Below are 27,999 nucleotides of genomic sequence, written 5' to 3'. Positions count from 1 at the left end.
CGCGCGCTGCCAGAGCAGGCGGAGTCGGAAACGCGCATGCTCGTCGGTCCGTCCGTCTGCAGCTCCGCGGCTCATCTCGCTCCTCTCTCGGCCACTTCTGCTCCTTCGGCCCGCAGCGAAGCGGGGGATCTTCGGCCTGTGGACCGGCAGATCCGGCAGGCGGCTCGGCGGGGACAGACGCAGCTCGGCTCGTCTCGGCGGTGAAAACCCGGACGGAGGCCCGCAGTGTGCGCGGAGCCTCCCGCAGGCCTCCGGCCCCACTCCCGCTTTTTCTCCCGGAAAATGGACGGCTTCGCCGGCAGTTTGGGTGAGTCCGGCCGCCGCGCGAGCCCCGAGCGGCGCCCTCTCTCCTGTCCGCGCTGCCGCGGGGTGGCGGGAGCCGCACGCGCCTGTGGCGGCTTTACACGTGTCACTGGTGTATTTATCAGAGAGTATGCACCGCCCCTCCGGCATCTGCAGGGCCACAAAACCAACGGCCTCCTCTGAAGGAGGCTCTGCAGAACCGGACCTCCTGCAGGAGACCTCCTGAGGGGGGGGGTGAGAGCCAAGACGGGCTCAGAAATGTACATTCGGCTTTGTTTCAACCGCAGGGCCGCAAACCACAATTTAGACACCGCACTGTGTGTGTGTGTGTGTGTGTGTGTGTGTGTGTGTGTGTGTGTGTGTGTACACACACGCGTGGACTCTGATCTGCGGAACAAAGACTCAGGAAATGACTTATTGATTCACTCCTCACACCTCGGTGTGTGTGTGCGCGCGTGCACATGCGTGTTAGAGTTACATACATTTAAGCTCAGCTGTTCAGATTTACTCAGGAAATGAAGTTTAGTGTTTCTTTATTAACATTAAAAACAGTGGAGTTGAACCTTTCAGGGTTTATTTGTTCATGTAACCATGTGTGAACACGGGTGTCCCGTCCACATGCACTGCAGGTTTGGGCGCCATTATTGGTCTTACTCGCTCCTCCTGGGCTCCGTGGGTGCTGGGAGCAGGTCCTGCTGGGTCTGTGTTTCTCTCTCAGTCCAGTCATAGGCCATCTTCCTGCCTTGGCGTTTTCCTGCCTCAGGAAGCTGAAGGAAGGTCAGGAGGATGTGTGCTTCAGTGCAAACACGAAGGCGTCTGCGTTTTGTTGAACATGGCTCTGAAATCCTGAGCGCGATTATTTAGTGTGATTGTGAAAGAATAACAGAGAACTTGGCTCAGAGCTCAAAGCTGCTTTCTGCAGAAGTGCTATGAGGCGCACCTCTGCTAGGGGCGAAAGGAGCACCAAACCACCGCCGAGCCCCACACTTTGAGCACGCTCAGACTGGCTGAGTGTTTCAATAAGAACCATCTTCAAGTTCAGGTTTGAAGGAAGCGCGAAGAAACAATGCGTCTGGTTTAAGTTCATTTTGAAGTGTGTGTCGTGGTGCTGGTGCGAAGGGTGAGCTTTGCTCTCCGTGTCTGGTGTTTTCTGTCATGTGAGCTTTGAAGGTCGCACTGTGCTGTAGTTTCCTGGTGAACATCAGTTTCTACCTGCTGCATTGAGGTGGTAAAGTTCATTATTACACTTTTGTTCGATCATCTCAGAGGACGATCGCGCACTGACCTCTGCGCTGCTCCATATTTCTTCTCTAACATTAGAGACGAAATACATTTGTTTCAGAAGCTTTTTCTTTGAGCTCATGTCCAAACCAAACTCTCTGTGCTCGCTCCAGGAGGTTGACCATCCTGCACTCAACCTGGAGCTGATCTCTTTATTTGAAGATGGACGAAGAGCCTCGTGATCATAACCTGAAGCGTACAGGTATTTCCCCAAAAGTTGATTCTGTTCAGCTGGATGTTCTCAGTTCATCTGAACAATGACTGAAACCAGCACCACTGAATGAATGGGCTGGTAGGTCAGTTTATGATCATTAGTATGCAATATGCTCTTCCTTCAGTGGTGCTGGTTTCAGTCTTTGTGCAAATGTCCTGTTTATAAGGTTGGGGAAGCTTGCAGTCAGCTGAGACTGAAGGAGTCACCTGATGATGACGAAACGTTTCTCCCACTGAGAACGTCCAGATGAACAGAATCAACTTTTGGGGAAATACCTGTACGCTTCAGGTTATGATCACGAGGCTCTTCGTCCATCTTCAAATAAACAGATCAGCTGAGTTCGACTGCCCTCCTCCAGGTCGAGTGCAGGACAGTCAGCCTCCTGGAGCAAGCGCAGAGAGTGCGCGTTTGGTTTCGATTAGTAGTCTCTTTTTTTTCTTTGCACAGTTGAGGAGCGTATCAGGTCACATTTCACTGCGTGTTATACCTGTATAACCATGCACGTGACAAATAAAGAATCTTGGATCTTGATTGTATATACACGAGTCTGAGGTCATGGAGCTTTGGGGGGGGGGGTCCTAGAGCAGAAGCGTCAGTGTTGATTGGCTGAATCCCAACCCTAACTGAAATGGTCCTCACAGACGTAGATTTTCTGCTTCATTGGAATCCCAAACATGTTCGACCTCCATTTTTCCCACAATGGGTCAGTGTGTTGTTGCTTGGCGTGTCATTCAACGTGCTGCTTTTGCATTGGTGGCTAAGTAGATGAGGCTGGAACTAGGGCCGCTCAATTATGGCAAAAATGATAATCATGATTATTTTCACTGAAATTGAGATCTCGATTATTTGACGATATTTATTTAACAATAACAATGTATTGAATAATGACTTTAAAGATTGTCATAAAATAGTGCAATATATAGTGCAAATAGTGCAAATACTGATAACAGTGCAAATGTTTGCAATATAAAAATAAATGAAAAATGTAAACATCTATGTTTAGTGAACTTTGCAGTGTTGCTCTGTGGTGCAGCTACACTGTAGCAAAGTTTACACACTGTGTCTACTTGATCCAGTCTGACTCCATGAACCCATAATGCTTCCACACCACTGAAGTTTTTTTTACCTCTCTTTTCAACCAACGGCAGTCACTCTCCTCTCCAAATAACTTCTGCTTTGCTTTCCGAGCTTCCCTCGGGTCCTCTTAATCAGCGGTCCCCAACCCCCGGGCCTCGGACCGGTACCGGTCCGTAGAGGTGGAAATCACCATACATCCCGCGATACGATATTATCACAATACTTAATGCACGATACGATATTATTGCAATTTTTAAAAATATTTTGCAATATTCAGATTCTGTACATAAAGGTAAACTTTATCAATATTCATTTTATCTAATAACAAAGTCTCGCACTCAGTCTTTCTCTCATTTCAGTCAGTTTTATTGTTGACAAACTGAACGGTTTGTATTACAGTCTAGTCCAACTTAACTGGATGCAACCATCTGGTACAATTATAGCTATTCTGAACTATGCAATTTATGAAAACTATGCAGCCCCTTCAGCAACTGAAGAATTTGAAAGTAAATTAAAACAAAATATAATTTTACATTAAATAAAAAAAGTTTTAAACTTAATTAAAATAAAATAAAATAAAATTGAATTAAATAAAAATTTAAAATAAAACATGTCTTAAATTAAAATAAGTAAACGGTCATGTTTATTGCTGCCAAAAAAAAAAGTTAAACACATTTGGGGAGTGAAGGAATGTCAGGATTCTTGCTCAGAAAAAGGATCAACATGCTCTGAAGTCAGAGTTCCAGTCCACGAAAACTTTTTTGTAACAACATATCGATTTCTGCTGTCCCTGTATCGATACATTATTAGCAAACAAAATATCACAATACTACACAGTATTGATTTTTTCCCCCACCCCTACCGGTCCGTGAGTCGTTTGGTACCGGGCCGCGAGAGTTGAGGCTCAGGTGTGAAATGTATAGTTTTCAGGGTTTTTATCAGTTTTCAGCCTTATTTTGTTATTGTTTTTATCGTTTACTCGTTTTTTCTGGGTCTTTTCACGTGTGTTATGAATAAATCTTCTTTTTTTTCGATACCGGTACTAGTTTTATTTTGTTGCATTTATCCGCGACACCTTAAAGGCCGGTCCGTGAAAATGTTGTCGGGCATAAACCGGCCCGTGGCGCAAAAAAGGTTGGAGACCGCTGCTCTTAATTGTTGTGACACGTGTTCGAAATGCAGAGAGGTGCGCTCGATTTGCCACACAGAGCAGCGCGAGAGTAAAGCACCCAGGGAGGGGCTAATAATCGGCTCAGTCATTTTTAATGATCGTTGAAAGCCCAGATCATAATCGTGATTAAAATTCGATTAATTGAGCAGCCCTAGCTGGAACAGCAATCATGGTGAGATGGTCAACCTGAATTCACAAATCTGACTTTTCTCCCGCTGAAGCTTCGCTCGTGGGTTTTTACAGCGGCCGCCTGCGAGCAGCTCTCCTGCCCCAGTCGCCATTTAAACCAAACCAAACCTTCCTGTTTGCTTTGTGTTCACTTCGTGCTTCCGTGTCCCTGTAGATGACAGTATGTCCGGCGCCAGTGTATCGGACGTCAACGACCGTCTGTCTTCTCTTGAGCTTCGTGTCCAGCAGCAGGAGGACGAGCTGACAGTGATGAAAGCGGCGCTCGCCGACGTCCTTCGTCGCCTTGCTGCCTCTGAGGACTCGGCGGCCTCTGCGAGCAAGAAGCAGCACGGTGGGAAGGGTGAGTGTGTTTGTTAAAACTTTATGTGTGGAGGTGTGAAATTAGCCCGTAAGACTTTTTAATCTGCAGTCTTGTGTCGTGTCCTGCCCCCTGCAGGTGGAGCTGCACTGCGTGAAGCCTACTCCATGTCCTGCATTGCCAACGGAGGCACATCCGCACGTAAGAGAGACTCCACCTCCGTCACCAGGAAGGAGACTGTGTCGTCTGCCGCCAAGAGGTAAAAACGCCGCAACACGTGCAAGCGGATGCCAGGAACACAGATTTATGTCAGGTCACACCTAGGGATGGGTGTCGTTTAGGTTTTATCCGATACCGGTGCCAAACTGGTACTTTTGAAACAGTGTCGGTGCTTTAACGGTGCTTAAACGGTCTGAATGGAGATCACAAACTTTGTCCAAAAACCTCATGTTCAGCTGTTTTTTTTTGTAAAACGATAACAATGTTAGCCTTTTCTGCAGCTATGGGGCATATATGGTATCACTCTTGGCTGGAAGCAGTGCTTAAACAATGGAAAAAACACAAACTTTGTCCAAAAACCTCTCATGTTTAGCTGTTTTCCACTTTTTCTTTGGTCATTTTAGCCTTTTTGGCCAGGGTGAAGGTAGTACCTGCCATCAAACAAGAAGACAGCCGCATGTAACTACGACGGTGTTTGCTAGTTCACCTTACGTGCATTAATGTAATAACGTGGTTAGCCTACTCAACGTAAATTACACACGAACAACATTAAGCTACTCACACAGAGAAGAACAGCTGCTGCTGCCATCATCACCCGTCATCATTTCTGCTACACTGGCAGGGCTAGGGGCCAGGACTCTCCTCTTCGGGTTTTTGGGGGATGTTGCTAACTCCAGGTCGATAACAGGCAACCCACCCACAGTAGATGTGCTCGATATGAGGTCTCGCAGCAAGCTATCAAATACGGTGCTTTTAAAAAACGCTATGCGTCACCAGGTGTTTCATTGGATTTGAGGTGTTACCTCCTTTGACAGTATCAGCTTAAAGCACTTGTTGCAGGCTGCTGAGTTTGCATCTTTTGCTGTGAAGTACAGCCAGACTTTGACCGCTTCGCCTTGGGCGTTTTTAATCTGTAGCTCTGCTCTAAAAGAACGCACACCTGGGCCCGCCTACTATCCTCGGAAAGGTAAAATGATTGGCTAGAATCCAAAGTGTGTGACATCTCAGGGGGAAAAAAAGCACCGAAATGTGCGCTGCTTTTCGGTCTGGTTACTACCGTTTATATCAGATCCGGTGCCATTATGGCCTAACCCTAACCGGTACCCATCTCTAGTCACACCACAGTTTATGACGTGACCTGTATGCTTGCTCCAGAGCGCCCGTTCACCTGAAGGTACCTGAAGACTTGCTGATAGATCGAGTCAGTGAGCAGCTGCAGACAACCAATAGAACCAGATTAGAACCTCAATAGAATGCCTGTTTGATCTGTCATCAGTAGAACTACAACAGAACCGTAGTGGAACCAGCAGAACCTCAGCAGGCTGTTTCTCATGCTACTGGTTTTTCCACAGTGGTGCAGACAAGAAGGATGGTCAGCGTTCTCAGATGGCGGAGATCCAGGAACACGAGGAGATCGCTCACCATACAAACCCATCCCCTGTCCCCTTTTCCCCCAACCCACCCCCAACCACTCCCGCTCCCCAGATGCAACAGAGACCACCTGTTTCCTCTGAGAGCAGTAAAGGCCACGCCCCTCCTAAAAGGTTTCATTTTGTGATTTGTCGGTTTGGCTTCACTGCCTGCTTGTGACGTCACTGTTCCGATGTCACTCTATACGTAGCTACTAACCCTGCCTCCCGGGACACACCGTCCTGCTCTGCTCCACCTAAACTCGAATCACCTGACCAGCATGGACAGGTGTTGCTGATCAGCTGATTTGACGTTTATGCTAATAAGTAGGGCTGTTCGATGAAAACGTCTATCATTTCATATTACGCTATCGTTTGTTTCGAGGTGTCGCAAAATAAACTGTTTACAGTTTATTTTTTCATGGTTTTGTTTTTCACTGTAGAATTTCTCTAAGTTCTCTCGTTCTCTTATATTTAATATAACCACACTACGGACAGACTAGCGACTGTTTTTATGCTTTGTCGTTACAACAACGGTAAAACCATCGCGTGGCTCCGCCGTCCGCTTGTTTATTTTCCACGTAAACCTTTCACAATAAAGCTGAAGATCCTGCTGAGATTTTTTAAAATAAACTGAATTACGTGAAATAATATGCAGAGTGTTTACGGACAAGAAGCTAAAAAGAGCCGTCAGGTGCTAAAAAATAAACCTTAGAACACGCCGTGTAATAAATACTCACAAAGAAAATTGTGGCCGTTTCAACTTATGTAACTCTCGACTCCAGGTACACGACACATAGCTGAAAACACTTCACGCAAGTCGAGTTGCCTGAGATTCACAGAATTTACAGAAAATGTAAAAATTTTGTGATAAGTATCGTTGTCGGGATGATAGATGTCTTATATTGAGATATGAGATTTTGGTCATATCACACATCCATACTAATAAGCAGGTAGAAAAAAGTCACGATGAGTTTAAGTTTGCTTTTTATGTTTAAATGGTAGAAAAGTTTTCTGTCTGAGTGCAGATGAGGAACTTAAACCCAGAGACCCTCGGTGCTCTGTGGGATCTTTCAGGTGATGCTAGTTTCCAGAGATCTGATTGGTCAGTAGGTGTTCATTTTGTATCTGTTGCTTTCTAATCTCAAAGCGTTCACAAAGCTTTATTCATAACCACAAAGCCTGCTTCTTAGTACTGACCTTTGATTTCTGACGTGGTAAGGACTGTGTGTCTTTCGGAGCAGTGACCTTTGACTCTGCCTGGCTCCTCTTTAGTCTCTGCTGCTTGTTTTAATATGATTACTAATGTGATCTCATCCCAGCTTTATCCCAGGACCTCCTCTTTTTAACTCCTCCTCCTCCTGCAGGCCTCATGCAGCCTGGGTCTTGAGTTTCTGATGTATCCCAGCTCTAACCTCTCTGCGAGTTGTATGTTTGACTTTGTCCCTCTGGCTCTTTGGAGGAGAAGGTGTTTGGTCTCTGACGACTGATTGGTCTGGATCGCCGTCTCATAGAAATTCATTGAAAAAACTAAAAAATCAGATGAGAAACTTCAAAAGTTAAATTTAAAATCCAGGAAAATAAAACTTCAGATCTACAAACGACTCAGAGATTCTTCCTCCTCCTCCTGCTTACAAGCTGAACCCCGATTAGTACTGCAATACTCACTGTGTGCGTGTGTGTTCAGGGGCCCCAGCGTGAAGCGGTCCTCAGGGATGGAGCGCTCTCAGAGCAGCACCTGGGACACTTCAGATGAAAACAGGAACAAACTGGTGAAAGCTGCGTCCACCTCCAAACTGCTGGCCAAGGTGGTGAAGAACACAGAGAGGTACAGACGCATAGCCCATGTGCAGTACACACAAAGCGTGCGCGCGGTACAGACGTTGTTTTGTGGACTGTCAGGCCTTCGTGTGTTTATATTGACAAACTGATGGTGAGACTTTGTTTTCTTTCAGGCACAGAGATCCTGTCATGAGCCAAGGTAAACACCACACACATCTTCATCATCATCATCGTGTGTAGAAATGGACAGAAAGCCTCGGAGACGTTTCAAAGCGTTCTTGTCTTCGAGGCTGTGCTGCTGCTGTTTGTGTTGTCTGTTGTTGGTTTTTCTCAGTGATCGTGTCTTTGTCTCAAACCAGCCAAAATCTCAACTCGAGAGAAAAACAGCCAAGCTGGTAAGTCGTAACGATCTGTCGGAGCAAGCTAACGGTCTAATGTGCTAGCGGCTGCTGTATGAGCGCTCCCTGTTTCTGCACCAATCGCAGCTCTCTCTCTTGCTCTCTCACACTCTGCTTGATGCTGCCAGTCTCGCTCGCACACCTGCTCTTACTCCTTCAGGCTGTTCAGGTGATGTCATACCTGTGTTTGACTCCCTGACATCATTTACCCCCATATAAGGTGAAAAAGTAATAAAATAAATTTATTCACACTCCCAATCAGACAAATCACCCACCGTGCGCACACACAAACGCGTGCCCGAGCTGCCTCACCTGCACAGCTTTAAAGCCTCAGTTTCTTCATCTGTCTTGCTTTTTTTTTTTTTTCTTCTTAAATCAGCAGCACCTTTCAGATCTTGGCCTGTTTCACCTCTGCTAACAACTGTCACACCTGAAAGACAGAACATCTGTAACCAAATCTGCTTCAATGCCGATATTTATTTGCCAAATCAATAAAAACTAGACCCATTAGACTCTGACAGGATTAGCTTTGCAGTTTGGGATTTATGCTTTGGGGTTGGACTGCTGTGCTAGTCTGAGGAATGTCTGTCTAATGTTTCAGAGGGGAATGCTATTAAGATGTTCATGCGTGGTCGACCGATCACCATGTTCATCCCTTCAGACGTGGAGAACTACAACGACATTCGGACCGAACTTCCTCCAGAAAGACTGAAGCTGGCGTGGGTGTATCCTTCACCTGGGACACGGGAGTGCTCTTACACTTAGCAGTGATAAATATTGGCCGCTTTGATGAAACAGGTGTTATGCAGTGAAACACTTTTCTGACACTGATGTGTAAAAGCTCAGTGTTTAAATGCAGAATTCCAGGCCAAAATTCAGAGTATTGGAAGTTCAGGAGAGACCACGGGTGTGGCAGGTCAGCGTTATCTGTGTATATCAGTAAAACCAAAGTCTAAGCATCAGCAGGTCACGGCCTTCAGAGATCTTCATGCATCCCTCACCTGCTCTGTTGTGAATGTCACTACATCTCCAGCTGTTGTCCAGGTGTTTCCTTGACTTCGTGCAGGTACGGTTACCGGGGAAGAGACTGCAGAGCAAACATCTACCTCCTTCCAACCGGAGAGATTGTTTACTTCATTGCGTCGGTCGTGGTTCTGTTTAACTACGAGGAGCGGACTCAGAGACATTACCTCGGACACAGCGAGTGCGTCAAATGGTGAGAAAGAGCTCCGTAGTACTTGCTGCTCTCCTATTGGCTGTTTGAGGCGACAGATAAGTGAGCTGCTCTTTTTGTTTCTGTCAGCCTGGCCATCCATCCCGATAAAATCCGGATTGCCACGGGACAGCTCGCAGGAGTCGACAAAGATGGACGGGTGAGAACACATACCACGTTTTTAAGGTCAACTTTCAGACAAAAGGAAAATATAAATACGAGTCGAAAACCGAGGCTAACAGGAGAGCTGCTGATGGATAGAACTTTTTAAATAAATGAATAAAAACAATTAAGACAAGGGTGCTGTCCCTCTCAGGCTCAAGTTCATGTCTGGGACAGCGTCAGTCTGGCCAAGCTCCACGTCATAGGTGAGCTAACGTTTGAACGAGGCGTCGGCTCCCTGGCTTTCTCCAAAGTTGTAAGTATCAGCCAGGTGCACCACGGGAGCTGTAGTTCTCACATACCTGCAGCTCTATGCATCATCAACCTTGCTGTGTCTCTCAGGATTCTGGTCGGCACCTGAGTGTGATTGATGACAGTAACGACCACATGTTAACAGTCTGGGATTGGAAAAAGGAGTCAAAGATAGCAGAGATCAAGGTGAGCCCACGTTTTTGTTACTGCACTGGTTTTTACCGGTTCCAACGTGTTCCACCTGTGCTCAAATGCTGTGTTTTTGCAGACCACCAATGATGTGGTCCTGGTTGTGGAGTTCCACCCAACGGACCAAAACACCATCGTCACCTGCGGGAAGTCCCACATCTTTTTCTGGAGCTGGAATGGGAACGCGCTTGCTCGTAAACAGGGAATCTTTGGGGTGAGTTTCTGCAGTTTAACTGTAACAGTGCTCATCACTGATTAAGCACTCATAGATTCACGATCGGCACCTGTGATTGACAAAAAAAAGACCCATCAAATTTGTTGCCAAACAAGCTGTGCTGAGCTTTGATGGTGGGGAAGAAGATTGCACCGGGGGAGGTCGGTATTTAACACCATATGGTTTAAATGGGACAGACTGACCCTGAGATGGGGGTCTGTAACAGTATGTCAGATTTAAATGCCTTGGTCAGTACTAGCAGCTGCTGTCCAAATAAAGTCTATTTGAAATAAAACCAAAATACAAACTTGCGCTTGGTGTACGTGCAAATACTAGAACGTGTCCAGTTTCGTGTACGAAGGCTTTTAGAACAATGAAAATAAAGATGTTTGCCTGATGCCTGCGCTATCAGCCACACCGATGACGCTGGGTGTCATGACACGCCGTCTCTTGGTTCTGCAATGTTTATCTAAGTGCTGTGTTTGACACTGTGGATCAATCTATTTTATTGGATAGGCTGGAAAATTTTATTGGAGTCACAGGAAATGTTTTATCATGGCTGAGAACCTACCTGTCTGGGAGATGTCAGACTGTTAGTTCTCTCTGAGACCTGTGCAGTGAGCCATGGGGTGCCTCAGGGCTCCGTACTTGGACCATTGCTGTATTCTCTGTGTCTGCTGCCTCTTGGTGTTCTTTTAATGTAACCTTTCATTGTTACGCATTGTTACCTGCAGCTTTATGTTCCTTTAACCCAGTGGTTCCCAAACCTTTTTTGCTAGGCCCCACTTTGTTTTACAAGAAAAATATTTGCATTGTGCTGAGGTGTCTAAATTAGAATCTTGTCTATCTGCAATTAAGTTCGGGTTATCAGATAACTTCCTGCTTCTAAATACTGATAAGACAGAGTTGATGGTCACTGGACCACAAAAATGTCAATAAGTGTCCTAAAATTTCATCTTGAAAATTGACGACTATGTCATAAATTGCAGGGACAAGATTTAAAAACTTGGGTGTGTGGTTCGACATGGTGCTCTCCTTCGAGTCTCATGTAAAAGAGATAACAAAGATAATTTGAGGAACATCGCCAATTATTGTAACGCTCTCCTTTCTGGGCTACCAAAGAAAAGTTTTAGAGGTTTACAGATGGTGCAAAATGCAGCTGCTCGCATTTTAACGAAAACTGTACCCCTGTACTGAGATCTCTTCATTAACTACGAGCAGATTTTAAGGTCCTGCTGCTCACCTACAAGGCTTTAAATAGTGTGGCACCTTCATACCTCTCCGACCTTTTACATCTTTATGTTCCATCCCCGATCTCAGGACTCTGGCCTTCTAAAGGTTCCTAGGGCCAGGAAAAAACAATTGGAGAGTGTGCGTTTTCTTTTTGTGCCCCGTTTTTGTGGAACAACCTCCCTCAAGATATTAGGCAGGCATGCTCTGAAGACCCACTTGTTCACCCTTTCCTACATGTCTTAATTCTGTCCCATTTCGTTTTTTAAATTCTTATCTTTTTAACTTTAATTGCTATGTGTCGATTTATCTACCTTTTTATTTTCAAATAGCTGTACAGAACTTTGAAAGCTCTTTATAAATAAAGTTATTATTACTATTATTATTATTACCAACACAATATGGTAAATGGCCTGTATTTGCTTTACGCGCTTTACTTGGTCCTAAGGACCCCAAAGCGCTTTACACATCCAGTCACACACCCATTCACACACTGGTGATGGCAGCTACATTGTAGCCACAGCCACCCTGGGGCGCACTGACAGAGGCGAGGCTGCCGGACACTGGCGCCACCGGGCCCTCTGACCACCACCAGTAGGCAACGGGTGAAGTGTCTTGCCCAAGGACACAACGGGGCCGGGGCTCGAACCGGCAACCTTCTGATTACAAGACGATCTTGAGCCACAATCGCCCCAATAAACAATAAACGGTGGGTACAGGTGATCTGAATGGACAGCAAGCAGTGGTTTCATACCTGTTGGTCTCTGATCTTAAACTGAAGCTGCACTAAAAGTGTTTCGTTTTTTGTTCCAGTAAGAACCCTCAGCTTTCTGTGGTTACACAGCAGAGAAGATGCGGTGTAGACGCAGAGAGGCTGAAGGAGCTCCGAGCTGATTAGAGGCGGGGTTTGTGTAGTGACGCCCAGCAGGGGCTGAAAACACAGCAGTTTAAGCAGTGATGGTTGTTCGGCGTGGTTGTGCCAGTTTGGATTCAGAAGTCTCTGTGACCTCACTAATTCACTTCTTTGACCATAACTTAAGATTTTATTTTCCAGCGATGGCAAAATGTCACACGCGCCTCACTCGATGGATAAAATACAACAGTTGTCATTGCAGAGGTTAAAGGTGAATCTGGAGCGTGATAGAGGGAAACTGTAAGCAGCGTGTAGTCAGAGGCATACAACCACGAGCTGGTGATGCTGCCTGCTGAGCTGAACGAGCTGTACGTGACGACAGGAAGTGAGTACGTGATTAAATGTTTGGATCTGGAGCAAAGACAGACGGACCCCCGGGTGTGAAAAGTCGGACCCCTGTTTCTCTGCTGGTTTCACTTTCGGTGACGTAATTCCAGTGAGCTGATAAACAGATTCTGCAGCAGATGAAGTGAAAGGAGTCAAAAAAGTGATCATGGTGAACGCTTCCTCTGTTTGCTCTTAGTGGAAAAATCAGTAAAAATCTACAGGAGAACAGGAAGCTCCACCCGGCTGAGGACAGAAAGAAAACCCTTTATCACAGAATTAAACAGATGATATGAAGGTGGTATTTCTGCAGCAGATCCCCTGAAACAGCTGCTGAGTCCACAAAACACAAAAGCATCTATCCATGAAAACACAGCAGAAACATCGAGCTTATTAAACTTGCACCTACACACTTTTTACTTGATTTAAATCAAAGATTTTTCTCAGCTTTTTGTCTTTAGAGGAAGCCCGGGTCCTTCTTTGAACTCACTCCAACACTCCTCTCCTGCTTTCTCCTGTTTTCTAGAAATACGAAAAGCCAAAGTTCATCCAGTGCCTGGCGTTTCTGAGTACCGGAGACATCGTCACTGGAGATTCTGGGGGTAGGCTGCTGGTCTGGACCAGGAGCGCCACGGAGAACCCGGCCGGGAAGGGGCCTCGAGGTATCGGGTTGGGGTTGTTCACAGTGTTTTGCATAAAGATCGTGCAGGTGTGTGCCACGGGGCAGCCGCAGAGCAGAGAAACAAACAAGCCGAGACGCTGTGAGGGAAACGACGTGCATATTTTCATCCTGAGTAAAACGGCATTCGCCTTGTTAATGAAATAAGCTCGGTCTGTTTAATGAGTTTGCATTGGTATCCGCCCTGAAGCGTTTCCCTGCACGAGACGGATCCCGACAGGTTTTACAGCTTCAGAGTTCGATGCTAAAGCAAATGACAGTCTCGCTGATTTTAAGGTCACAGAAAATGTCAGAGTGAAGAGTTTGATTTAAACCGACCAGAACCAGCAGCTCCAGAGTCCTGTAAGCAACCGACTACAGAAAAACCACAGAACAACAACAGGTTGTGTGTGTTGGCCCAGTTTCAGTAATGGTTTTTGTCATGTTGTTAAACTGGTTTTTAGAGACATGATGCCAGGGATTAAACGATTTTCTACTGAAATTCTACTCTGAGCGCTTTTTTTCTGAGAAGGGGACAAAAGACAGTGAAAGTGGAGATGGATTTTTACCCCTCGGCAGCACGTTGGTGCATACAAGCAACAGGAAACTTGGTTTTTGGAGGAAATCTGCAGGAACAGGAAGTGTTTTCATTATGATCTGCTGCCTCCCGCTGGTTGTTTTGTGAGCTGCTCTGTAAAAAGAGTGCAGGAACTAAACCTATTTAAAGCAGTTTGTTTTCATCTACATGAACGTTACACGTTGGTGCTTCCTGTAGGAACATCAGCAGCAACATACTTTCTGACTTCCTGTGTAAACATGAAGAACCAACATGTACCGCTTGCACTTCCATGGGAGCAGTGAGGACATGGGGAAGTCCAGAAAAGTCCCTGAGCAGAAATCTGTGTCGGGACGCCTTAAACATGATTGGACGTGACATCGCACATGATCAGAGTTTCAGATTAATAAATGTGGGAAAACATTTGAGGTGCGTGACGTGGTCACGGCTGAAACATAACTTTTCTGTTCATTCAGAGGTCACTTTTGTGCTTTGAACACTTAGTCACGTGACCCCCAGAGGACGTGTCACAGACGAACGATGCGTTTCTCAGATTTAGGAACAGCCACGTCCTGTTTCAACTTTCAGAGTTAAAAAAAAAAAAAATCCTTTAATCAAAGCTTATTTTTTTGTTTGATAACTCACCTCTGTGTGTGTGTGTGTGTCTGTCTACGCAGCCTTTCGGATACTTCATCATGTCGATGGTCACGAGGGAAGTGTTTTCTGTATGTGTGGGATGAGGAGCGGCATGCTGCTGACTGGAGGAAAAAAGGACCAAAAAATCATCCTGTGGGACCACGAACTGCAACGTCACCGTGAGATCGAGGTCTCGCAGCACACATGCACACCTCAATGAAACTCAGCTGTGATGACATCATCTCGGCCGTCAATCTCCACAAATCTAAAGTGTCAACCATGTGACTGAGGCTACGCGTTTGATCCCCACAGGTCCCAGATCAATATGGAACCATCAGAGCAGTGTCTGAGGGGAAGGGGGACGAGTTTCTGGTCGGGACGTCGCGTAACTTCATCCTGAGAGGAACTTTCAACGATGGCTTCCTGGTTGAGGTCCAGGTGAGTAAAACGCCTCCGGGAAGTGACGACAGACCAGGAGGTCACATGATCGCATGGTGTCACTGACCAGAAAACTTCAGTACCTCTGTGTTGTGATGTGTTCAGGGCCACACAGACGAGCTGTGGGGTTTGGCGGCTCACCCGTCCAAAGACCTGTTTCTGACATGCGCTCAGGACCGGCTCGTCTGCCTCTGGAACTCGAGCGATCACAGTCTGCTGTGGAGTCGCACGCTGGATGAAAAGGTGCGTGGTGACGGGGAGGCAATTTATTGATTATTTATCGATTGGTCATTGGTGATCGCATGTTTCTCCTCCTCAGGAACACGGACACTGTGCAGACTTCCATCCAAGTGGCGCTGTGGTCGCCATAGGAACGCGATCAGGAAAGTCAGTACAGAGTTTTGTTTTTTTTCTACCTGAACTCAAAGATCCTTTCCTTGTATGTCTGACCTCTGACCTCTGGTCCCTGTCAGGTGGTACGTTCTGGATGCTGAAACCAACGACCTGGTGGGGATTCACACCGATGGGAACGAGCAGCTGTCAGTGATGCGCTTCTCCATTGGTGGGTGGAGCTACGTTGTTCACGGGCTGTGGCTGGAACACGCTGTGTGCCTAACAGATGTCTGGAGGTCGCCAGCTTTCGGCTGACCTCGGAGCATCTTTATCTGTTCGCTAACAATAGGCAGCCCTCTTGGTGTGATATCATGTTACTGTGTAACGGCTTCCAGTAGTAAATAAATTTAAGAGATTTCTGAGAATGTAGGCTGTCATTGATGTGGTTGCTAGGTGACAAGAGCAGATGTTTGTGATGCTGTACAGAGCTCCACCTTGTATGCGGTGTCAGCCACAGGACGCAGCCCCTGAACATGGACACTCATTAAACTGAAGATCATAACGGTGTTATGAGAGAACTACAAATCTCAGCTTGCACCTCTCTATCTCTCTCTGCAGATGGAAGCATGCTGGCTGTCGGATCTCACGATAACTTTATTTACCTTTACAACGTCTCTGAACAAGGACGCAAATACAGCCGATACGGAAAGTGCACGGTGAGTCAAAAAACCAATTGCAGCTTAGTGAACACCTGTCTGCCCCTGTTGCATCCGTTAGTTTGTTCAGTTTGCCCCAAAAAGTTAAATCTGTTCATCTGGACATTGTGTTTTCAGTGGGAGAAATATTGGTTCATCATGCAGGTGAATTACTTGGATAAGTAACGAAACGTTTTGGTATCAGTTAACAAGCTTCGGGCGTTTTTCTCACTGATATTAGGCTGCTCGTCTTGGCAGAATTGGTAACGCTTGTTTTGGTTGGTTTCTTAGCACAGACCCAGCTTGTAAGCATAGTTTACAAATATTCTAGTGCTGAGGGCAGACTTTAGGAAGGCCATTCCAGAAGCTTAATGTTAGCCTGCTTTGTCCAAAATCACTTCTGATGTGTGTTTGTGATCATTGTTCTGCTAGAACACACGGCTATGTCCAAGCTTCAACTTCATTTGAGGAAAAGTCGAAGAAGGCTGTCGTCCTTCTGTATTCCATCCACTTTGTGCAATGTACCAGAGCCATGGGCGTGGTACTTAGGGTTGGGCAATATATAAAAATTTTACAAACGACAATCATCAGTTCAATAATCAACGATGGGCGACTGTAATCATGCACGGACTGATTTGCGCGTTTACAACACAGAAATTTTAACATTTTTAACCTGCTCAACCCATCTGGAGTGCAGAATGAACAAACTTTGGACAAACTACCCAAAATGCGAGACATTTCAGAGATTTTGACTGAGTCTGCGCTCCAGATGGGTTAATTGTCGTGATGACAGCATGTTAACGCTAACAGCGCTAAAAATAAATAAATAAAAAAAGTCACCAATTTGGGATGAAAGAGGTAAACCTAAGAATGTAACCAAAGTGGTGTGCCACTTGTGCGGATGTAAAATGCGAGCAAAGTACTCAAACCTGACTAACTTGCATGAGGATGTCCGTGTCCACCATCCGGCTGAGTATGCTAGGCTATCACCAGCTTCTGCAGCTCCATCAACAAGCTTTTGGGCGCTCTCTGAGGAGGGGGCATTTGCTCTCAAATGAAAGAGGGTGCTGTTAAAAGAGCTCTATTATCTTTTTTTCTTTCTTTTGACTGCTTCTATTCGCTCCATTATTATTATCAAATTTACTCATGGGCAAACGAATAAATCGCCAGTGCTGGGAAGGTTACTTTTAAAATGTATTCCACTACAGATTACATGCCCCAAAATGTATTTTGTAATGCATTCCGTTACGTTACTCAATGAGAGTAACGTATTCTGAATACTTTGGATTACTTAATATATTATCATCTTTTTACAGCTACATGAATGTACTATTGCTGTGTGATTCATTACTATTACTGAAGGTTACTCTCCATACCAACACCAACTAGATGTTTAAATCTTAATATAAATGAGTAACAGTAGGTGGACATTAGGTAAGGCTGCACTTTTTGCAGTGTCTTAATACTTACAACTGGACTACACTGTCCATATGGCTACATTCTTTAGGGCTATGCCTGTAACACTCTGCCTATTGCCTTCATATTAAATAATTTTTAAAAATATCTCTTTACGTCATTATGCGGGCTGCAAGTAGAGGTGACATTCAATTTCAATTCAATTCAATTTTATTTATATAGCGCCAAATCACAACATAAGTCGCCTCAAGGCACTTCATAGATACAGAGAAAAACCCAACAATCATATGACCCCCTATGAGCAAGCACTTTGGCAACAGTGGGAAGGAAAAACTCCCTTTTAACAGGAAGAAACCCCCGGCAGAACCAGGCTCAGGGAGGGGCGGCCATCTGCTGCGACCGGTTGGGGTGAGAGAAGGAAGACAGGATAAAAGACATGCTGTGAAAGAGAGACAGAGATTAATAACAGATATGATTCAATGCAGAGAGGTCTGTTAATACATAGTGAGCGAGAAAGGTGACTGGAAAGGAAAAACTCAATGCATCATGGGAATCCCCCGGCAGCCTATGTCTATTGCAGCATAACTAAGGGAGGATTCAGGGTCACCTGGTCCAGCCCTAACTATATGCTTTAGCAAAAAGGAAAGTTTGAAGGCTAATCTTGAAAGTAGAGATAGTGTCTGTCTCCTGAATCCAAACTGGAAGCTGGTTCCACAGAAGAGGGGCCTGAAAACTGAAGGCTCTCCCTCCCATTCTACTTTTAAATACTCTAAGAACAACAAGTAGGCCTGCAGCGAGAGCGAAGTGCTCTAATAGGGTGATATGGTACTACAAGGTCATTAAGATAAGATGGGGCCTGATTATTTAAGACCTTGTATGTGAGGAGCAGGATTTCGAATTCAATTCTGGATTTAACAGGAAGCCAATGAAGGGAAGCCAAAACAGGAGAAATATGCTCTCTCTTTCTAGTCTCTGTCAGTACTCTTGCTGCAGCATTTTGGATTAGCTGAAGGCTTTTCAGTGAGTTTTTTGGACATCCTGATAATAATGAATTGCAGTCGTCCAGCCTGGAAGTAATAAATGCATGAACTAGTTTTTCAGCATCACTCTGAGACAGGATATTTCTAATTTTAGAGATGTTGCGCAAATGGAAGAACGCAGTCTTACATATTTGTTTAATATGTGCATTGAAGGACATGTCCTGGTCAAAAATGACTCCAAGGTTCCTCACAGCGTTACTGGAGGCCAAGGTAATGCCATCCAGAGTAAGAATCTGGTTAGATACCATATTTCTAGGCCTTTCAGGGCCGAGTACAATAACCTCAGTTTTATCTGAATTAAGAAGCAGAAAGTTAGCGGCCATCCAGGTCTTTATGTCTTTAAGACATTCCTGCAGTTTAACTCATTGGTGTGTGTTATCTGGCTTCATGGACAGATAGAGCTGGGTGTCATCTGCATAGCAGTGAAAATGTATGCTATGTCTTCTAATGATACTGCCTAAGGGAAGCATGTATAATGTAAACAGAATTGGTCCTAGCACTGAACCCTGTGGAACTCCATAATTAACCTCAGTGTGTGAAGAGGACTCTCCATTTACATGAACAAATTGGAGTCTATTAGATAGATATGATACAAACCACTGCAGCACAGTACCTGTAATACCTACAGCATGTTCTAATCGCTCTAATAGGATATTATGGTCGACAGTATCGAATGCTGCACTAAGGTCTAGCAGGACAAGCACAGAGATGAGTCCACTGTCAGAGGCCATAAGAAGATCATTTGTAACCTTCACTAAAGCTGTTTCTGTGCTGTGATGAGCTCTGAAACCTGACTGAAACTCTTCAAATAAACCTCTGCAGATGATCTGTTAGCTGTTTGACAACTGCTCTTTCAAGGATTTTTGATATGAAAGGAAGGTTGGAGATTGGCATATAATTAGCTAAGACTGCTGGGTCTAGAGATGGCTTTTTGAGTAAAGGTTTAACTACAGCCAGCTTGAAGGCCTGTGGTACATAGCCGATCATTAGAGATAGGTTGATCATATTTAAGATCGAAGAATTAATTAATGGCAGGACTTCTTTGAGCAGTTTTGTAGGAATGGGGTCTAAAAGACACGTTGATGGTTTGGAGGAAGTAATTATTGAAGTTAACTCAGAAAGATCAATTAGAGAAAAAGAGTCTAACTTAACACCAATGGTACTAAGAGTAGCTGTAGATAATATTACATCTGTGGGATGATTATTGGTAATTTTTTCTCTAATGATAAAAATTTTATTTGTGAAGAAGTTCATGAAGTCATTACTAGTTAACGTTAAAGGGATTGTTGGCTCAAAAGAGCTCTGACTTTTTGTCAGACTGGCTACAGTGCTGAAGAGAAACCTGGGGTTGTTCTTATTTTCTTTAATCAGTGATGAATAGTAAGATGTTCTGGCTTTGCGGAGGGCTTTCTTATAAAGCAGCAAACTATTTCTCCAGGCTAAATGATGATCCTCTAAATTTGTGACACGCCATTTCCTCTCCAGATTACGAGTCATCTGCTTTAGGGTACGTGTTTGAGAATTATACCACAGAGTCAGGTACTTCTGATTAGAGACCTTAGTTTTCACAGGAGCTACAGTATCCAGAGTCGTACGTAGTGAGGAGGTGAAATTATTAACAAGATAATCGACCTCTGTTGGAGTAGCGTTCAGATAGCTGCTCTGCTCTATGTTGGTACAGGGCATTGAAGATGATAACAGTGGGTGGATTATATTCTTAAACTTAGTTACAGCGCTTTCAGAAAGACATCTACTTTGATAAAGTCTACTCTCCACCGCTGTGTAATCAATTATTGTAAATGTAAATGTTATCAGGAAATGATCAGACAGGAGAGGGTTTTCAGGAAACACTGTTAAATGTTCAGTTTCTATGCCATATGTTAAAACAAGATCTAGAGTGTGATTAAAGTGGTGGGTGGGTTCTTTTACATTTTGAGAGAAACCAATTGAGTCTAATAACAGATTAAATGCCATGTTGAGGCTGTCATTTTTAGCATCTACATGGATGTTAAAATCACCCACAATAATTATTTTATCTGAGCTCAGAACTAAATTAGATATAAAGTCTGAGAAATCAGACAAACTCTGTGTAAGGCCCAGGTGGATGATAGATGATAACAAGTAAGACTGGTTTCTGAGTTTTACAGCTGGGGTGGACGAGGCTAAGCATCAGGCTTTCAAATGAATTAAGTCTGTCTTGGTCTTTCATTAATTAATAGGCTGGTGTGAAAAATTGCTGCCACACCACCCCCTCGGCCTGTGCTTCGAGGTTTCTGGTAGTTAGAATGACTCGGGGGTGTTGATTCATTTAAACTAACATAATCATCCTGCTGCAACCAGGTTTCTGTAAGGCAGAGTAAATCAATTTGTTGATCAATTATTAAGTCATGTACTAACAGAGACTTGGAGGAGAGAGACCTAATATTTAATAATCCAGATTTCACCGTTTTACTCTTTGGTTCAGATGTGGATACTTTATTGTTCTTTCTTTGTAATTGTTTATGTTTAAGTTGTTTGTTGCTGGTTTTTAGTTTGTTTTTTGTCTGTTTGGGAGCTGACACAGTCTCTATGGAGATGGGTTTTTGGGGGGGTAGCAGGAGGAGAGAAGCTGCAGAGAGGCGTGTAAGACTGCAACTCTGCTTCCTGGTCCCAACTCTGGATAGTCATATTTTGGGGGGTTTAATAAATTTGTCCATATTTCTAGAAATGAGAGCTGCTCCATCCAAAGTGGGATGGATGCCGTCTCTCCTAACAAGACCAGGTTTCCTCCAGAAGGTTTGCCAATTATCTATGAAGCCCACATCGTTTCTGGGACACCACTCAGACAGCCAGCAATTTAAGGAGAACATGCGGCTAAACATGTCACTCCTGGTCTGATTGGGGAGGGGACCAGAGAAAACTACAGAGTCCGACATTGTTTTGGCAAAGTTACACACCGATTCAATATTGATTTTAGTGACCTCCGATTGGCGTAACCGGGTGTCATTACTGCCGACGTGAATTATGATCTTACTGAATTTACGTTTACCCTTAGCCAGCAGTTTTAAATTTCCTTCAATGTCGCCTGCTCTGGCCCCTGGAAGACAATTGACTATGGTTGCCGGTGTCTCTAGCTTCACATGTCTGAGAACAGAATCGCCAATTACCAGAGTTTGACCCCCGGCGGGTGTGTCGCCGAGTGGGGAAAAACGGTTAGACACATGAACGGGTTGGTGGTGTACCCGGGGCTTCTGTTTAGGACTTTGCTTCTTCCTCACCGTGACCCAGCCGCCCTCTTTCCCCAGCTGCTTGGGGTCTGCCGGGGAACAGCTAGCGGGGCCTACGCTATCTTTGGCTGCACCAGCTACAGGGGCCTGGCTAGCTATGGGTGAATGAAGGGTGCGAAGCCGAGTCTCCAATTCAGTAATCCTGGCCTCCAGAGCTGCAAATATGCTACATTTGTTACAGATATCATTACTGCTAAAGGAGGCCGAGGAGTAACTAAACATCTGACACAATGAGCAAGAAAGTGCAGGAGGGACAGGTGAAGTAGCCATGGTGCTAACGAGTCGGCTACGAGCTAAGCTAAGCTAAGCTAGCGAAACAGTACAGAGACAGTGAGTGAATACTTTGGCTATAAATTAGGTAGTGAGTACACAGAAAGTGTGCTTCGGATGAAGCACGTGAAGATTATACTATGAAAAAGAATGTATTTAAAAGTTGTTAATTAAATTGCTAAGCAAATAAGCTACTCAGAAACCCCACTGTGTTTGAGCAGGAACAGGAAGTGATACTCTACCGCAGAGCGAGCGAACACCAAGTGACAGCGCCACCATGGGCCGCGAGATTGAGACACAGACATTACAGCCTCTTAATGTGTGTTTTGTTTGGGTTTCCACCGGTGTGGAATTACCAATAATAGAAAGACCATAGCCTAACATATGAAACAGGAAAAGACCGCTGTGTAATCCATTTATTTCTGCAAAGTAACTGTATTCTGAATACCACCTTTTTAAACAGTAACTGTAACGGGATACAGTTACTCATATTTTGTATTTTAAATGCATAATGCCGGTACATGTATTCCGGTACTCCCAACACTGTAAATCGCCCATGTAATAACGTCGATGGGCTCAGCATATCGTCGATAGCCGATATGTTAGTCCAATCGCCCAACCCTAATGGTACTATGTGCTTGGCAGTTGGTTCAGATTTCTTAGGTTTGAAAGCCTCACCTCACCTCCAAACGTAACTTTAATGGTAGATGTTAATTTCACATGTGCAAGTTACTGTGATAAGAGGCGAACCTGAGAGGAGAGGTCTCTGAAGCGGGATTTATGGTCCCACAAACGTGTCCATCCATGTCCCACTCGGTTGGACAGAGAGGAGGAGAGGAGTCCTCCAAGATCCTAACCGTTCGTTCGACAAAGCGGATGACGTAAGCGACTGCCTAATGTTGATTGGTTGCAAGTGGGCCGGAAAAGAGCAGAGACCGACTGAACGGGAGAACTGCAGTAAAAACACTTCAAAGATAATAAAATGTAGCATGACAAGCACAGACAACAGTGAAACTTTTCATTGTTTTTAACACTATGTTTCACTTTAACTCTTTGTGTGTCATAACTTTGCTCTCCTTTGCGGCTCATGGAGCAACAACAATACAAGCAAGAGTGGCCCTTGTGTTTGCTCTCCTTAACTACAAATTCCACTTTACAAGATTGAATGTAGCTCCTCTGTGGGTTAAACTTGGAAACACTTGTGGTGGTGCTCAGGTGTGTTCATGAGTTAACTAAATGTTTCAACAGGGACATTCGAGCTACATCACCCACCTGGACTGGTCACCTGACAACAACTTCATCATGTCCAACTCTGGAGACTACGAGATCCTCTACTGTGAGTACCTTCTCATCATAGGCTCTGGCACTACAGTACTGTGTACTGTTATCACAGAGTACTGTAATACTGCAGTATTTTGTTGATGTACAGTGACAGATGTCTGTTTTCAGGGGACGTTCCAAACGCTTGTAAATATATCAGAAATCGTTCAGAGTGTAAAGACATCGACTGGGCGACTTACACCTGTGTCCTGGGATATCATGTGTTTGGTCAGTACAATGGGAGAGTGTGTGTATTTGTGTGTATTTGTGTGTGTGTGTGTGTGTTAGGGTGTTTATTCTGAAGATGTTTATACTTCCCTGACTGTTGAATCAGGACAACTTTCTTAACTCTGAAATTCTGTCTGCCTATCTCAGGTGTTTGGCCAGAGGGTTCAGACGGCACCGACATCAATGCTCTGATCAGGTCCCACAACAGGAAGGTGATCGCTCTGGCTGACGACTTCTGTAAAGTTCACCTGTTCGCCTACCCATGCTCCACCTTCAAGGTGACACACATAAAAACACACATTTGAAAATGCTAATCGTCAAACTGAAATGGTTTCAAAGGCTTACTTTATAAATGCGGACCGGAGGGTGTGTTCCAACTAGAGGAGGATCAAACTCCTCAGCCTCCCTGGGAAAGTCTATGCCAGGGTGCTGGAAAGGCAAGTCCGTCCGTTAGTCGAACCTCAAATACAGGAGGAACAATGCGGTTTTCCTCGGTCCTGGTCGCAGAACACTGGACCAGCTCTTTATCCTCTCAAGGATACTCGAGGGTGCATTGGCGTTTCCCCAACCAGTCTACATGTGTTTTGTGGACTTGGAGAAGGCATTCGACCGTGTCCCTCGGAGTGCCCTGTGGGAAGTACTTCTGGAGTATGGGGTGTCTGGCCCATTGCTACAGGCCATTCAATCCTTATACAACGGTTGCAGGAGCTTGGTACACATAGGCAGCAATAAGTTGGAGTCAATCCTGCTGGGTGATGGGCTCCGCCAGAGCTGCCGTTTGTCACCGATTCTGGTCATAATTTTTATGGACAGAATTTCTAGGCGTAGCCAAATGGCGGAAGGCTTTCACTTGGGTGGCCTCAAAACCTCATCTCTGCTTTTCGCGGATGATGTGGTTCTGTTGGCTTCAACAGGTGATGGCCTCCAGCTCGCCTTGGAACGGTTCACAGCCGAGTGTGAAGCGGTGTGAATGAGTATCGGCACCTCCAAATCTGAGGCCATGGTTCTCAGCCAGAAAAGGGTGGAGTGCCCACTCCAGGTCAGGGATGAGTTACTGCCCCGGAGTGGAGGAGTTTGAGTATCTCGAGGTCTTGTTCACGAGTGACGAGTGAAGGGAGCGGGAGATCGACAGACGAATTGGTGCAGTGGCTGCAGTCCGTCTTGGTGAAGAGAGAGCTGAGTATAAACACGAAGCTCTCAATTTACTGATCTATGTCCCTACCCTCACCTATGGTCACGAGATCTGAGTAGTGACTGAAAGAACAAGATCGTGGATACAGTTGTTGGAAATGAGCTTCCTCCCAACGGTGGCTGGCCTCGCCCTTTGAGTGAGGAGTTAAGCAATTCGGGAGGGGCTCAGAGTAGAGCCGCTGCTCCTCCACATCAAAAGGAGCCAGTTGAGTTGGTTCGGGCATCTGACAAGGATGTCTCCTGGGCTTCTCTGCTTAGGCTGCTGCCCTGTGACCCGGCCCTCGGATAAGCGGAAGAAGATGGATGGATGGTTTCAAAGACTGAGATCTGAGTTGAGAGCAGCCATCTGATCAGAGATCCCAGGACCTCCCTGTCTTCTCCTCCTCTAACTGTTCTGGTGGGACACAGAGTTGTTCCCAAGCCAGCCGAGAGGTTTAATCTGTTCAGTGTGTCCTCTGTTTGTTCTGACATCTGCTTCCAGTCAGACACAAACACCTCAACTAGCTGGCGCTCCAGAAGTGTCCTGCTGATTGGTCAATCAGCAGGTAAACCAAAAGCAGGTCTGCAGTGCACACGTGAACCCTCGTACACATTGGATATTAGATAATTGGGGTATGGTAAATGGACTGATTCTTGTATAGCTATATAGCTTTTCTACTCTCCCGGAGTACTCAAAGCCACATTCACACACATTCTCACAAGCACTTGCTCTACACTGACTGCTTTCTAACTACATTCACACACATATTCTGATGGATGCATCAGAGAGCTACTTGGGGTTAGTATCTTGCCCATGCAGACTGGGGAAGGCAGGGATCGAACAACTAACCTTCCGATCAGCAGCTGACCTGCTCCACCGGGTGGCTGTACCTGAGCTACAGCCACCCAGCTGTTCCTTATCAATTGCTGAGTGTTGATTAGAGGTAAAAGGGTTTGGGTGTGACTATTCTAAATGTCAGTGTCATCAGCTCTGTTAATAAAGTTTTTGTCTGCAGGCCCCCAGCCATAAGTACAGCGCCCACAGTAGTCATGTGACCAACGTGGCCTTCCTGTATGACGACAGTTACCTCATCTCGACGGGCGGGAAGGACACCAGCATAATGCAGTGGCGTTTGGTTGAGAAGTCTTCGCTGTCCCTCAATGACAGCATCATCTCTAACTCTACCCCCCGCCGAGTTGAGCCTGTATTCGCACCACCCCCTCCCACTGGAACCACCCACTCGCAGGAACCCAACCCTCCTCCGACAGCCAATGGGACTCAGGAACCCTCCCCTGAAACCCCGCCCCCTACACAATTAGTTCCACCCTCATCAGAGCTAACACCACCCAATTCTGAGTCAACCCCGCCTCCCTCAGACAGCACGGTGAGCCTGAAGGACAGTCTGGAGCCCAGTGATGATACGGCTACGCCCAGCGACGAGGGGCTGCCCCCTCTGACCCCGCCATCGTAGACTGTTTGTGCGTCTTTGTGGGGACCAGGCACACTTGTGCTCCGAGTGAGGATGGCTTTGCAAACGAAGAGATTCTGTTGGGTTTTATGATGCTTCAGTTCAGTTTAGGGTTATAGTTCAGCATGTTAATGGGACGGCTAATACGATAGAAACTTCCAGAGGATGTCATTGTCTCTGATTTACTTCAGAATAAACCTCCACTCTTCACACAGTCAGAAACCAGAGAAATGGGACAGTTCAAAAGGCTGCCTGAGAGTCTGATTTTGGTTTTCTTCAGCCTTGCAGTGGTTAGTGATAAATAATCTGAACATCCATGATTCACAGGAGCTACTCACAGTGGGTTCAGCTGCTTTGAATGTGAACAAACTCTGAGTTCTAATAATAGTTATTAATTCTAATCAATAATAATAAGAATCCCCACAAGAAGTACAAATGTCTGAAACCTACAGATCACGCGATCTCAGCAATAAGAAGACCTCAAGGTCACAGTTAAACATCTGGAAGGTCACATTAGAAGAAGCGAAGGGAGGGGGAGCGTTTTCCGAACACACACACACACACCTGTGTTTCAGGAACAGGAAGTGTTGTGGGGCTGGGGAGAATCTGAAAGTCTTAAAACTTTCCTGATTTTTTTTTTTTCCAAAATGTATTTAGACCCCCAAAATAATCCTGTTTTTGTCTTTTAAACAATGTAAATGATTATTGGTGGATTTTTTTTTTTTTTTAGAAAGGGTTAAACACATTTTTCAGAATAAAAGCTTTAAGGAAGCAATGGCATGAAGCTTTTAATGTGAAACACGGGAAGTGTGAATTTGAATCCAAAAACATGGTGGTTTCAGATTAAAATCAAAGATGACATGTCTGAGCCTCAGACATGTGAGCTTGTTTCCAGAGTACAGTCATGTAAATAGGAAGTAATCGGGTTGTAAACAGGAAGTAATCAGAATGTGAAATGTGGAACGTGAAGTCAACCTCCAGAGTAAAACTGTGAATGTTTTTATTGATCTGACGGCCGGTGATCAGAGACGTGTCTCCTTCTGAGGATCTGTTTGTATATACTGCAGATACCTGTGTATATTTCTGTTCACCATTAGGGGCAGCAGCTCCTCAGCGACACTGTAAAAGCACTCAGCCACACATCTCTCATCCAATCAGGTGACAGGAAATAATAGCTCCCCTCCTCTGATTACCTGGTTTCAGTGATTTTGACTGCTGGTGATGTTTTTGTCGCTTCTGGACCACATCTGTTAAATATTTTCTGAATGATGGCATGATGATGTCACTCCAGGGCCGTGGCCTTTCAGGTGGGTTAAGGGAGGGGTGGTGTTGGGTTGTTCATGTTGTTGCCTTTTTAATACCATGTTTTTACACTTGTCTCTGAAGGGCTTGTCCACAGTTCAGGAGCCCACCTGAATGGTCATGAAGGGGTGGGGCCATGATGGGGACTTTTGAGCGTTCATCAGAGACAGTGATGATGTTCATGTGACTGTTTTTGAGCCAATCATGTTTTTTCTCATGCATTCCTGTCAGAGGACGGACTGTACTAAAGATTTGAACAAGAAATGCAAATAAATGTTTTAGAAACAGACATTTTTTTGTGCACGTTGTCTGATGATGTCGGACTTTAGGTGCCACAGTGTTTAATGTGTACGGTCACACAGCA

General features: G+C 45.2%; 1 protein-coding gene across 2 annotated transcripts; it reads left to right on the top strand.

The window, feature by feature from the left end:
• The first annotated feature begins 28 nt into the window (after positions 1-28).
• eml4 (EMAP like 4) lies at positions 29-27,999 on the top strand. Of its 2 annotated transcripts, none has more exons than XM_085368958.1 (24): positions 29-307; positions 4,390-4,575; positions 4,672-4,792; positions 6,105-6,296; positions 7,849-7,989; positions 8,117-8,142; positions 8,303-8,338; positions 8,943-9,066; positions 9,408-9,557; positions 9,645-9,714; positions 9,871-9,972; positions 10,059-10,154; positions 10,237-10,371; positions 13,365-13,500; positions 14,730-14,878; positions 15,001-15,126; positions 15,232-15,369; positions 15,446-15,513; positions 15,600-15,688; positions 16,078-16,175; positions 23,395-23,482; positions 23,596-23,694; positions 23,842-23,972; positions 25,881-27,999. In XM_085368958.1, exons 1-24 carry the CDS (start codon positions 283-285, stop codon positions 26,334-26,336), a joined length of 2,982 nt encoding a protein of 993 aa, XP_085225084.1. In that variant the 5' UTR covers positions 29-282; the 3' UTR covers positions 26,337-27,999. The 2 variants fall into 2 exon arrangements, with proteins under 2 accessions (XP_085225084.1, XP_085225085.1); XM_085368959.1 differs by lacking the exon at positions 29-307 and adding an exon at positions 1,213-1,345 and having other exon boundaries at positions 25,881-27,998.

This window comes from Diplotaxodon limnothrissa, linkage group LG13 (assembly GCF_057381915.1).
Source record: "Diplotaxodon limnothrissa isolate DT_005_m linkage group LG13, D_limnothrissa_male_GT1.1, whole genome shotgun sequence".
Classification (NCBI taxonomy): domain Eukaryota; kingdom Metazoa; phylum Chordata; class Actinopteri; order Cichliformes; family Cichlidae; genus Diplotaxodon; species Diplotaxodon limnothrissa.
Note: the sequence above shows the minus strand (reverse complement) of the source record. Positions and strands in the feature narration are given on the sequence as shown.